Source organism: Solanum lycopersicum, chromosome 1 (assembly GCF_036512215.1).
Source record: "Solanum lycopersicum chromosome 1, SLM_r2.1".
Classification (NCBI taxonomy): domain Eukaryota; kingdom Viridiplantae; phylum Streptophyta; class Magnoliopsida; order Solanales; family Solanaceae; genus Solanum; species Solanum lycopersicum.
The window spans coordinates 86,470,795-86,484,657 of NC_090800.1; the positions used below are offsets into that span (position 1 = coordinate 86,470,795).

Sequence of the window (13,863 nt, forward strand, 5' to 3'; positions counted from 1 at the left end):
CTGACTCGCGTGGGAGCAAAACAACAATAAAATCATCTAGTTAAATTGCAAATATAATGCACATGAAGAAGAAGAGGACTGAAAAAGAATGACATCAATGACGTAGAGCAGATGTACTAGTTATGCTTTAGATAAATGACTATTTCACATATGGCCAGAATATATGTACAGCTGTTTTTATATCTTGGGCATAAGTAGTTTTCCAATTCTCACCTAAATGGCTGATCATGACATGCTATTCCCTATACCATAGAACGGGTTTACACAAACAGGGGAACTCAAGCAGAGAAGTGTAAATTCTGGATTGATGTTAGTTGATATAATAACTAATTTACAGAGGGGCCTGGATGTATTTCTATTGTGATATACAACTTTCAATGTGTTACTTCACAAAGATAGGGGTAAGATCTGTAACCCCCCACCCGCACACGACTTCATTGGGGAACTGTAATGGGGTATGCTGTTGATGTAACTTTCAATGTGATTGACTAAAACCATGCTAATTATGTATTTTTGGCATTTCATAAATGAGGGCTAGAGGAGAAAAGAGTTCTTTGTGTATCAGTCGGATTTTCCAACCATCTACAGTATAGACATGCTGCCCCAACTACAGATACAAGGGAAAGCGTCGCTAGAAATCCAAAATGTGAGACATCATTTACAACTATTGCAACTCCTAACATTATTGATTCTGCTAAACTCGCAACCGAAACCTCGGTTGTTCCGATAAGATTGGCTTTAGATGCAGGAATTCCAGTTTGTAGAATCTGTTGCCCGATGACATCATAGGACATGTGTCCCAGTCTTGACAACACCTGTGGAAAGGATCAATATGAGCCTTCATGAAAATTGACCATTTTCATAACATTTTTACTGTTATTAAATGATAAACATACCAGACAGTGTCGATGAAACTAGATGACAATATCAGATTATCTTTATAGTCACTAAATAATGAAAGTAGCAGAACATGCCAGTGAAACTATCACGAAGCAATTTGTTGAAAGATAAAGCACTGTTGAATATACCTCTTTAAATGCAAATAGAAAGATATATGGTTGTCATTTAGGATCAAAAGAGCCAAAACCACCTCACATCATATAGATAACCCCCCCGCCCCAAAAAAAATTAAAAATCCTATGTATAATCTCTGTTTATTTTTGTTAGGCTAACAAAAGAAATGTCAACTCAATGATCAAGTACAAAGATTGGTACGCCAAACTCAAATTGTAACTTTGTGCACATCAATGATCAATGGAGACAAGTTTTAAATAAATAAAATAGACATGGTTCGCCACAAAATTCTCATTAAAAGCAATAAAGGTAAGAGCAGTGAACTTACAACTAAAGCCAAGAAAAAGAAAACGGGAGTTTGCTGAGAAAGACATCCACTCCAATAAACAGCAACAGCCGTGGTCAGAAGGGAAGCATGGAATACTAGGCCAGCGGCTCCAGCCTGATATTGAAAATTAATGAGAGTTAGGCCCAGACTATGAATGATAAGAGGATATTATTTCTGACAAGAAGAAGATAGAATATACACAGTAGAGCCAACCTTTAAGATGCCAAGGTGCTTGACCATCTTTGCAGAAACAAATGTGGCTGCAACGCCTACAAAAGCACATAATCCGCTGAAGCCCCCAATAATAGATGGATTCAAACCTGAAATTGTTAAGAGTGGTGAAACATTTGAGATGAAGTGGTCACTACTTTCAAATTCAGGCTCTTAAGCATTGATGAGCTCCTGATTCTACATTTGAGAGCTTTTGCAGGCAGTGTAGTTCTCCTCCGAGCTATTAACTACGGAACTACAGAAAGCATATAGGTCATACAGGAGTCATGCAATATAAACCCTTGCAAGTTACTGTAAGTTACAAAGAATGGTCAATTAGTTGCAAACATTTTAAAGATGGAGTGGATTGTTTACAGGATATGTGTCAGTCAGAGTTACAAACTGTTTGAATTTAAAAGCTGTTAGCACATAATTTACACCTAAAAGACCACCACATTCTTTGAAGCACTCATAATTTCACAAGAAAAATATCCAGAAAGAAACAACCAAATAGGTGGTATGTGTAAGTAAACCAAGTGAAAACACCAGTCCACTGCGTGAAACTGCACAAGGCACCATACGCAGAGAAACAGTCTCCTATACTTGCAAAATCAGGCCAATATAGAAGTATTCTGGTGTATTATGAGGGTGAGAAACCGCTTATGAATTTATGATACTAGTTTATTGCTAAGTGATAAGATGAGTTAAGAGTCCCCACAACTGTGTGGATGGAATTATTTGTCTCCTTATATGAGCTTGGACAACCCTTACCTCATCATAGCCAATGCAATTGAGATTAGAGACATCAAGAAAGCTATCATTATAGCCATTTGTAGGTTTTTTATTAAGTGTAGCTACCTTATCAAAATCCAGTATGTCACAGCAGCCAGAAATCTGAAGGTGAAAATATCACGAGACTAGAATCCGCAAATTACCTTGCTGTGTTAAAAATGCTGTCATTAAACCACCAGGTGCAAGAACAACATTGAAATATAATAGCACATAAGCTATGCTTGCTGGAAGAACGGGTTGTCTAATATATTCAAACCATCCATGCTTTATAGCTTCCAGACCCACTCCCACTGAAAACAAAAAAGGGGCTTAGTATAAAAGTAAAATCTATTTCCACCTTCAATAAAACTGAACACAAGAGAAGATACCTATATTTTCTGATTTTAGTGAAGATGGGAAGGAACAACTTAAACAAGTTTCCACAGCACGGTCAAGAACACCAGAGGAAAGCTTGTTGGTTAGCCATGTCAGAGATACCTAGTAAATACGTGACCAGATCTGAGCGCTATGCAGTGCTTTAAACTTCAAATCACAAAATGAAATAGAAGCAGAAGTAAGATTTACCACAATAGGAAGTGTCCCCATCATCAAACCAGCAGCAATTTTTAAGCATAGCACCAGTTCATATTTAGCGAGAAGAATGCCAAATAATGCTGCTCCAACAATCTACAGTATTCCACAAAAAGGAGAATTATAAGGTAAATGATAAAAGACTTAACTTTGTTAACTTAAATGATTATCACTATAAAATCCAAGTAAAGTATATTTGATAAACTAAACTATACAGAAACAAAATATTGATAATTTTTTAAATATACTTAAAAATATACTAGTTCTGATCACTAATATCCATTATGCTACAAAAGAAGGCAGAAGAATAGCTTCCAATTAATGTGGCTATTACCTCGCATAAAAGGTTAATACGGCTTAGAACAGCATTTGCTTGAGCAAGAGCAACTGGGCGATTGGTTCCAGCTAACTGTATAAACAAGACTAAATTAGAAAATTGCTCAAGAACACATAAGGAGTTAAAAGTGAGACATAGGGGACAAAACAAAGTTCAATAACAATACCAAAACAACCCAATCACGCTCCACTGCAACCCCCAATGCCAACCCAGATAGCCTCTCAACAGCTCCCACTAGAACAAGCACAATAAACCAAGGTCGGAAAAGTAAAGATGATGCAGACGTTGGGTGAAGAGTATGACCATGTATAATCATTCCAACAGACATTAACTGGGCAGCTGTCTGACAGAATAGAAGTATTAGTGAACTTCGAGGAACTTTTGTTGCCTACACCTCTCCTTAGTAACACATACAGAAAAGAATACCTGGACTATATATAGACAATTATATGCAGGAACCCGAGGAAAGTGATCCATAAGTTTTCCAACCAGAGGACCTCCACCAATTACAGCGAGCTGTACAAGTAAAGCGGAATGTAAGGAAAAAAAAAATTGAACTGGAAAATTAGTATTTTATTGGTATAAGCAACTCAGCACTACAATGGTGCTTGCAGGTACATAATCTGGGAACCTCCTGTACAAAAACAGTAAAATGGAAATAATTATCTTCTAGCCTTTATTCTTTTGTATCACTTACTAATGAATACCTTAGCGAGGAAACCCATGAGTGCCACAGGAAGAAGACTAGGATGAATCAACGCAATGGCAGCAGGTGAGGCGAAATTCCAAAGTTGTTCCACCATATACCCAGCCAAGCAACTAGCATATAAAGCTGTTTGAATGCACTTGACATCAGAAATCTATAAAATGATGCATTACAGACATAATGCAACTAATGACTAACTGGTCATGTTTTCAAAGTCAAACTACTCATCAAACAAACTTCCCTGACCTGCCAGGGGAAAGGAGGAGTGGTAGTAGTCTTCACTCTAACAGAAAGAATCCAGTGAACAATCCAATCAAGTATAGTGGCCTGAAGCCTAGTTAATTTTTTAAGTATGTTTTTCATAGTCTACATTAGATATTCTTTTTTTTTATGAAGTAAAAAGGATATCATTAAAAGCATCAAGAAGATGCAGAAACAGAGTGAGTACAATCACTCAGAAGCAAAAGCACAGCACAGCCAGCTCTATCATCTAGAGAAAAAATGACAAGGAAAATAGTCAACTGATATTCTGCTACTGAAGATAAAAGATTTAAGTTGGAGTTCTCAAATCTTCAGCTTGTACAATGACATTGCTTTGTGTGACACTTTCCAGATTTCGAGATTCAAAATGACCATAAATTTTTCAGACATCTTATAAACATTTTGAATTGTTAATTATTGTGATTTATTTTACGTAGTTTATAAATATATAAATTTCATTTCCAAAAATTAGAAGATTCCATGCATAAATTGCCGCCAAACTTAAACTGTTTGACTCTTAAAAAACGAGAAGTGCAAAATTGGGACAGAGGGAGTATATATTATGTCCAAACCTTATATAGTCCAAATTTTCAAAGGACCTCTATAGATACTCAAGGTATTAGCATTTCACAGAAGTATCCTTTCGTAAATTCCAAACTAGGTTGAGGTTTGGTATATATCATCATTTTAGAATACAGCAGACAGCAACTCATGCACTTTCAGACATGAGTTAAGCTTCTGCCACTACACTTTGAGACACCACTCAACTTAAGGGAAAAGACTAACCGTATAACCCTGCTGGATGAGCAGGAGTCGCAGCAATAATGTTCTGCTCCTCCTCTGATAAGACCTGCACAACATCAACAATAGAAAAATCAAAAGTGCAGTAGCGATAGTTAGATGGGAGCAGGGGCAATAGAAATGATTGATCAGAATTATTCATAAAAGTTCCTACTGGCAATGTTGTCAAGAGAGTGTCCACAAATGTTCCCTTGGCTAGCAGATTTAGTGCTTCAGTTTCCAGAATATCAGATTTGAGATGAAGAACAGGTATTGTACAGCCACAATCATCAGTTGCAACATCATCCCGAACCTCTTGATCAGTTGCAATGTCAGTTAAGACGTCGGTATTTATGGAGCATCTAGTGTTAAGACTTCCGAGCCTGAATTGAAAGAAACACGGTTAAATTGCAATGACAATCCGTAATTCTTTAGGATAAAGATAACAATCAACTACTCTCACATCACATTGCTATTTTCTGCAGACTGCAGTACTACATAAGCAGATTCCTATTTAGTAAAACCAACTGAACATCATTAATGCCAACTACAAGCAACCTACCAGAAAACATGCAATATTTATTCTAGTGATAATACTTCATCACTTGCTGAATAACACCAAGAGTTGAGACCACTGCTTGCTTCAATTCTGTAACATATGAATGTGTGCAATAACAGCACTATGTTTCAACTTCAAGATAGCTGGGGAACACATGCACCCACATATATGTGAGTGTACATGTATATGTATTGTATGCATGAATGTGACACACAACAAAAACTATTACGCACCAGTCAAGTCTCTTCCTTTGGACCATACAAATTGCAAACAAGTAGGATCGCAAAGCAAGATATGTTTTCCGATTAGAAACAAGAGACCAACTTATGAAAATCATGTGATATGAAGTTAGCCTGCCCAATCCTGTTAGGATGTAACTATACATAGTAGAGAAGCCAGTCACTAGTTCATCCAGCAATAACGTTGAAAGCATACTCCTATCTAAAGAGATACAATTCAACTGCACTGAAGCCAAAATGCACCAAACAGTTTTAAAAGCTTTAACTTCATCTGTAATCCAATGATAAAGAAGTCACTCGAACTGCATTAAACAACTCACAGTTAGCACCAATTGAACCATCACAAATGATAATAAGACCGACTGTCAATGAGACTTACATTCATCCTATAATATGGGATACCAAGTTTGAACTGCTCCTACAGTTCTAGACGTGACAACTTCGCTATATACCTCAGCCTTACTCGACAGGTACTGACAATTTCCAATTTCATTCATTCTTTTTGGACGCGATTTATATAAATATAGTAAAGAATATTTTAATATTGTTATAAAATCTTAGTGTGCTTTATCATGACATAGTATATCTGTTTCATGATGATAGGAAAATATCTAATTGTAAGTTATTATAGGTGATCTTGCTTCCTTTCTCCTACTAGTAAAATTTTCTAACCACACAATAGAAGAATCAACATCACTACTCACAATCCACAGGAAATTAGATCATAATGACACTAATGTATGCATAAATCCACCTAATCAGGTTCTCAACTAATGCATTTGAAGGAGTAAGATCATGATCACACAGTAGCAACTCATTCATTTACATTGTCAATTTACAAGGAAAAGCATCGCACCTTTGCGTGGTAAAGCGAGGAGTTAACGATCGAAAGCGAGGAGTTAAGGTTCGTATTCTAAAAGAAGAGGAGGAGGTAAGAGGAACTTGACGGAGAGTAAGGAAGGCGGACCAAGGCTGAGCGTGAGAAACGACAACCACCATTGTTTATTAAACTGCTTCACTGCTTTGAAGCACGGTATTTCTTCTCGGTGACTACTCATACAGTCTTCAGCTCCGGCGAGATCCTAGGGTTTGGGTTTGGGTTTGGATTTGGGTCATTCGATTGGAGAGATGTGTGGTCAGTGAATATGTGGAAATTTCAAAAGGAATAGAGAGACGGCGGATTAATCACAAATGGATTGCCCTTTTGCCTTTTGTTCGACACAAATGGATTGATTGCCTTTGAGGCCAGAAATTTGCTGCTGACGTGTTTATCTTTTTCTCCAATGCTGTGTGCCACTTGATGAAAACTGCTTGCTAGTACATTGTCCAGACATATTCATCTTTCTATATAATAGACAAAAAATAATTATAAATTAAAAATATAAGTAATGCCTCTTCGAATATAATAAATACCGTGACTATAAAAATATAATAATTAATAATAAGGTTAAATTAGAAATTAAATATAAAATTAATATTATTAATTTTATAAAATAAATAAATATAATAAAATATTTTAAAATAATATAATGAATAACTATTATAAAACGATATGTTTCTTACATACATTGTTAAATTGGTCCGTTAACTGTGGCGGAATGTGTGAAATTCCCCTACTGTTCTACTTCTTGACGCATGGGAGGGGGATGAATTATAAGATTGAAAAATAAAATAACATTTGGAAAGTAAAAAGTTTATAATTTTTTTAATTTGGTATTATATATTTTGAGTATTTTTTATTTGGTATTTAATATTTGAATTGAAGTATTTCGAATTTTAGAATAAAATGTTAAATCAAATTATTAATGATTTTTCTTTTTCTAGTTTATATTCTTGCCGTTTTTTCAGAAAAATCACATTTTCCTCACTAAGAGAGTTTGAAAAAAGAAAAAAAAAATTATTTACTCTATCTTAAAGGTGTGTTATAAATAATAAAGTTTATTTTGTTATTTTTTGAAGTATATTATTTTTAATATGATAATTTCCTAAAAAATAAAATAAAAATCATAACATAATTAACTACAACTAAAGTACATTTTTAAAAAAATAACAATCAATCGTGCACACAAGGCAAAATCAGTTAAAAGGATAAAATAGAATAAAAGGTAACAATAAAAATTATAAATAATGAATAAAGTACTTTTATCGTCGTAATATGATTATATGAAGTACACACATTGAAAGAAAATATGGATGTTATGTTGTGTTTTAATTGTTAGATCGTATTTTTTTTTTATAGATTATTATATTTGATTTGATTTTAAACAATAGTTTTTAAGTTAAGAATAAAATAATAAATTTTGAATGTTTTTTAAGTTAAAATGCTAATATTTTAACATTTAAAAGGGTACATTAATAATACTTTTAATATTTAGTAAAAATATCAAAATTTAAGTTTGTTACGTATCTTATTTATGTTCTTGTTATTTATTTTATTTAAAAAATATAATTTTTATATGAGAGAAATTTAGGGGAGATAATTATTTTTTAAAAAAAATAAATGTTAAAAGTCTCATCATCAATTACAATTTATCAAAATACACCAATTTTCATCATTTTTTCATCATGTTATAAAAACCCTTTTTTCCATTGTTCTAAAAAAATTTAATATTCATTTTTTAATCTTTTTTTTTTGTTTTGTTTCTAAACACTTTCATTAATCAAAATAAATATTCAATTTTCACTAATTATTGTGATGAAACATATATCAAAAAATATAATATTTCAGTCTCACTGATTATTATTATGAAACTTTATGATAATACATTATAGTTTTATCTATTAAATTTTTTTTTTAATTTAGAAACTTGAACAACTAAAGTTTTATCCGTATTTGATATACTTTTATCACATTGTACTTGTTTTATTTTTTAAAATTTTGTATCCTTGCTTAAATTGTATTTATTCTAATATGTATACCGTTTGTATTAATATATCCATGATAGCCTTTTTCATGTTGAATTTTGTACAATGAAGCTTGTATTTCTTTATTAATTTATATTTATTTCAATATGTATATCAAATAAAATATTACTTGTAATATAAATTTTTTCCACGTGAATCTGAATTTACTCAAACCAGCAAGAAAAAAAAAGTTCGAAACTAAAAATCACAAAAATATACTTACGAGACAGGTGGAATTACCGACGGATGAGATTTATATGAATCCAACTACAAACGGTTGATGTCTTCTTGATTTTGCATGTCAGACACATGTACGACCACGGGCCCACAATGTTTCCACGTCAGACCAAGTTCTCTAAAAGTGGGGCCACATACGTGGACGATGCGTGACGAACCCATAAAAAAACAAGTCACGTTGGAAATTAGAGGGAGAAGAGGTGCAGTTTCAGCATGGCAGCAGAGGAGAACAATACCGTCGCAATGGAGAAGAAAATCCACGGCGGCGACAAGTTTTCCGGTGCCGGAACTTATGCATGCGGATTCTCGTCACCTATTGTTGCGGGTGATATCTCCACAATGCAGAATTTAGCCGGAGGGAGTTACTATGATGGAAAGGATAGCTTCTATGAAAAGCTTAACAAGCTGAACGAGCCCTCTGGGCTTAGTCTAGTGTGAGTACATTTACTCCCAAAAATGTCTAAATAATGACTTTATTATTGTATACTTTTTCAAATCCATTACCCAGTGTAGTCCCGTTCCCACTTTTCCCCCAAGTGGATCTGCGGAGGTAGAGCCCTACTTCTCAGAGGTCGAGAATCTGTTCATTTTCAATTCATGCCTAATGCTCATGACTAGCTATAGCCAATATGAAATGCTTTTTAGAGCGAAGTATGAATTTCTCAAATTGGACCAAGTTGCTTTTGGGTAATCCCAAGCATTAGATAGAGATTTTTGTGTTTTGATCTCGAAGCATGGTGTAGTTTTCAATTACTATATTACGTATTAATTTTGGTGGCTTATAAGCTAGCATATTGAAACTTGAAAGTTGGTTGAGAGATGAAATTATGATAATAAGGAAGGTTATTTCTATATATGCAGCTTTAACTTAAGACAAACGAACCTGGACTTGCATCTTTTCTATGAAGAAGTCATTAAAAGAGGTGGATTTAATCAGGTAAATTTTTTTCCCACCATGGCTCAATGATTCAGATTTCTTACTTCTGTACTCATTACCAACAACATGTCATTTTCCTCACATAATGTCATTTTTTTCCCCACCATGGCTCAAAGTTGGTTGAGTGAATTGATGCTTCTTTCTTCTGAAGCATTAGGAATGTTTCAACTCTTTGAAAAAGAGAACGAGAAAACAAAAAGAGGTAAATTAGAATTTTTTTGGAAAGTGGATCATAACTCCCTCATAAAAAAATGTATATGAGGGGTTATAATCATTAGCCAATTCGGTGTATTTCTTGTGTAATGTCTTCTGAATATAACCTCCAAGTTGTGTAAAATGGAAAATAACCTCCAGTTTGTGCGAAATGGAAGTGCATATAACAAAATAATCTGGAATATGCTGAAGAATGACTAAAATCATTCACAAACTGTTCTGATGGCTATAATTCTCTGAACTGCATGGCAGAATGTGCACAAAGAGTGGGCAGATGGAACAAATATGATGTAGTCAATAGTCACATTAGATTCAACCTTATCTAAGATATAATCATTTAGGATTCTGTGTGTTTCTGATATCTAATTGCTCTATGCCATAGTTTTTCATATCTGATAACTAGTTGCTGCTTATGAGTTAATGAAGGGGATAACAGGCAACATATTGAAACTACTAAAATGAGTACCGAAAATTTGTTCTCCTAGTTCATCATTTTAAAAGAACTTGTCTTCTATAACATATTTTTTTTCACTGTAGCATATTAAAATCTGCAAAAAAGTGTATCTGAGAGGTATGGTGAAAAACGACAAGGAATTAACATGGTTCTGCTATTAATTTAAGTCTCCGATCATAAGAATTTCTATTATGATGTAAATGAAATGAAGCTCCTATTAGCACTGAATTTGGATGTGCATATGGCTTCCCCACTATCAGTATGTGCTTGATTTGCAATATTTAGGTCACTAAGGATGCTAAGTGGGGTGAAGTTGCATGTACATTGCATGTGAAAAGCAATATCACAATTTTTCCAACTCAACTTCAGAAGGTGTACGAAAATCTCCTTCTCCAACTTGAGCAACTGTATTACTATCGAAGTAGAGAAAAAGGAACCACCATGCAACCACCTAGTCAAGTTTCTGATGCTGCTAGGCTAGAACCAGTAAAAGGTAACTTACTGGTTGAAAGTTTGGAGGTCTATGGTTACTAGAAATTGAACTTTTCAATCACTTAGTTTGTGTGTGACTGGTTTTCCATCAATTTTTTTTGTTTGAAGATTATAGTCTATCTTTAGGTTCTGCAGATAGGTCAGATGACTCTGCAGGGAAGAGGAAATTTTGTGATCGGTCATCTCCTGTGGCAACTTTGCACTCTAATGATAAGGACGGTCCAGTAGAAAAAAGGAAGTGCAAGAATGATAGTCGCCTAGTTTCGACAGGTATGTTATTCTTCATTATCTCAGAGATTTACAAATCTTCAAGCTTCCGGACTTCTCATTGGAATGTCACTTTTTGCAAGTAAGTTTAAACCATCAATGGACACACTCATGCTTTATGTCCTACAAAGCTGGGGATGGACCTAAGCTGGTACAGTTGTAGAGAGTTAACATTATGGAATTGCTATTTTTGTGGTCAATGTGAAAGGGAATTGGTAGATTTCTAATAATGCAATGATTAGAATATATATCTACCAAGCTTGTCTAGACAAAAAAAAAAGTGTGTGTGAGAGAGAGACTTGTTATACGAAGACATTTCCTGCAACAAAGTCCACCTCAAAAGCTTACTTGAACTACGCCCGTATCACTCTTGATCTTTCTTCAGTTCCATAAAAAAATACCTCTTTCATAAAAAAATAAAAATACAGAGTAGAAGATTTTATTTGCTTCCATTTAGAAGTCGTCAATAACCTTTCCAAGGCATGTATCTATCCTGGCATATTCCATTCAGACGTGTGCTATTTGTTTGGATCTAAGTTTCTCTTCATGCAATTACTTTGAGGAGTCACGAATTGATACTAGTTCTTGCAGTGTCTTAAAGTTACTAGACTGTCCAAGTAAACCTTAAATTTGAGTTTGTTACCTCAGGCGCCATCATATTTTCTAATATCAGGACTCAAATTGATCATAGTTTTTTCTTTCAGTAGGGCCAGAGACACCTGAGCAAAAATCTCAGAGCTCATCAACCAACAGACATCTGAGGAAAGACCCCGGTGCTCCAATAAGAGGAAGGAGTTCATATCAGATGTATGTCAAATTGGAATGTGAAAGACAAAAGAAAGTGCTTGGGGAGAGTTATGGTTCTAAGAAAGTCAGAGATATGGCCATTAATGCATGGAAGACACTGTCTGAAAATGAGAAAGAGGTATGATGAAGTACTTATCATATAGTTGCTAGCAGATTTAAAATGATATGCCTCCTAACTTTCTTTATCATAATTTGGCCATTTATGTACTCTTTATGTATCAATTAAGCATTCATGTTTCTTTCTTATAGTTTACATTGCTCCATGTAACAAGTGGAAAGTAAAACTTTTTCCTTGTTCATCGTTTCCTTCCAACTTTTGCAGCCTTATATTGAAGCAAGTAAGCTGGATAAGGAAAGATATATCCGAGAAATGGCTGCTTATGAACAACATAAGAACAAGGAAACTACAACAAATCCAAACTTGCTGAGTGGTTTGACCCCGAGTATGATCAACTTTGGTGCACCATCAGTAATTGATCATGTGACTTCGCAAGGTGATACTGGAAGCAACATTATCCCGGATGCATCCTTTACCGAGTCCACTGTACAAAGGCCGAATAGTGGTAAGACAAGTAACCCCATATTTCAGATGAATTGGGGCTATCTTGCCTAGTCGAACCAGGCAAAGTTTCAGTTAATACCTTAGTGGATTTTGGAAGATATGTATAGCTTTCAATCTGTAAGTATCTTAACAACCTTAACATGATGTTTTGGAGATGTATATAGTGTCAAGAAGCAGCATTTGTATGCAAGCACATGAAAAGCTGCCTGCAGATTTTGTAAAAGGGTCCATATGCTCTTCTGGATATGGCAAGTTTCCACAGATTGTGTATAAGCAGTACACTTTTGCATATCAGTGTTGAGTTTGAATGTTACACTGGAAAAACAATCTCTTCAGTTCGAACGCATAGGCCAAGTTTTAGATTTGAAATCATGAACTTGAATCGCATATCCAAATTCCAAACATTATTTTGTAATGCTGATCCGAAATCTCATGTCTAAACACTATAGTATATTGAAAAAAACAAGAATTCTGTTAATTTGCCAACTCGTCATTTTTAATATTCTAAATGATATATCTAAGACATTATGCAGATGTTTAAATTTAGATCACATATTTACATTTTGATGCAACTTAAAACTTTGTATTCAGTTAGGTTAATGACGAAGAAGAAAATTTTTATGAATTAATTTTTTCTTTTTTAGGAAAAAAGCAGATGCAAAATCTCTTTTAAAGCGAAATATAAGATTATCTGCTTTATAGTTTTTGACTACTGTAAAATGTCTTCGTTCACTCTAATATTGATGTTGAGATTTATTTTATAATTGAAAATTCTAAAAAAAAAGAGTAAAATATAATCTACTACTTACTAATATGCTCAATTATACTAAAATATTTGATTAATTCCAAAAAGTAATATCTCAATTGTAGAATAATGTGTTGCTTCAACCTAAGATGTTTCCAAAATTACTTTTCCTTAAATTAATAAAATATGTTTTTTCTATTCATTATAAAAATTTTAGATAAAAACACCGGACATGTTTAGAAAAATACCCTCGTAATAGAATTTCATATATAATGAGATGTAATTACATTGTGTATTCTGTTTGATTGATCATGTAATTAACTGGTCAAGCGGTCATAAAAAATGATTTAATTATAGAGCTAATTATTTTTTATTATTATTCTAATTTTTTTTTAAAAAAAATTATTTATATTTCAGTTTCTTCTTATCGTCAACTATCACTTTCAGGT

The 13,863-nt window shown here is 33.9% G+C and overlaps 2 protein-coding genes across 6 annotated transcripts; one reads left to right on the forward strand and one right to left on the reverse strand.

The window, feature by feature from the left end:
• Positions 1-484: 484 nt before the first annotated feature.
• LOC101251418 (solute carrier family 40 member 3, chloroplastic) lies at positions 485-7,171 on the reverse strand. The gene is made up of 13 exons (XM_004230268.5): positions 6,653-7,171; positions 5,174-5,381; positions 5,005-5,068; positions 3,959-4,083; positions 3,678-3,767; positions 3,418-3,594; positions 3,249-3,323; positions 2,909-3,010; positions 2,713-2,821; positions 2,488-2,634; positions 1,556-1,662; positions 1,343-1,456; positions 485-815 (listed from the first exon to the last, which is right to left on the reverse strand). Exons 1-13 carry the CDS (start codon positions 6,793-6,795, stop codon positions 522-524), a joined length of 1,755 nt encoding a protein of 584 aa, XP_004230316.1. The 5' UTR covers positions 6,796-7,171; the 3' UTR covers positions 485-521.
• Positions 7,172-9,109: 1,938 nt separating this feature from the next.
• LOC101247378 (putative high mobility group B protein 11) lies at positions 9,110-12,996 on the forward strand. Of its 5 annotated transcripts, none has more exons than XM_010315280.4 (6): positions 9,110-9,371; positions 9,799-9,874; positions 10,827-11,034; positions 11,142-11,303; positions 12,005-12,225; positions 12,430-12,996. In XM_010315280.4, the coding sequence occupies exons 1-6, from the start codon at positions 9,151-9,153 to the stop codon at positions 12,718-12,720; spliced, it is 1,179 nt and encodes a 392-aa protein (XP_010313582.1). In that variant the 5' UTR covers positions 9,110-9,150; the 3' UTR covers positions 12,721-12,996. The 5 variants fall into 5 exon arrangements, with proteins under 5 accessions (XP_010313582.1, XP_010313586.1, XP_010313592.1 ...); XM_010315284.4 differs by having other exon boundaries at positions 12,008-12,225; XM_010315290.4 differs by having other exon boundaries at positions 11,169-11,303.
• The last annotated feature ends 867 nt before the right edge of the window (positions 12,997-13,863 follow it).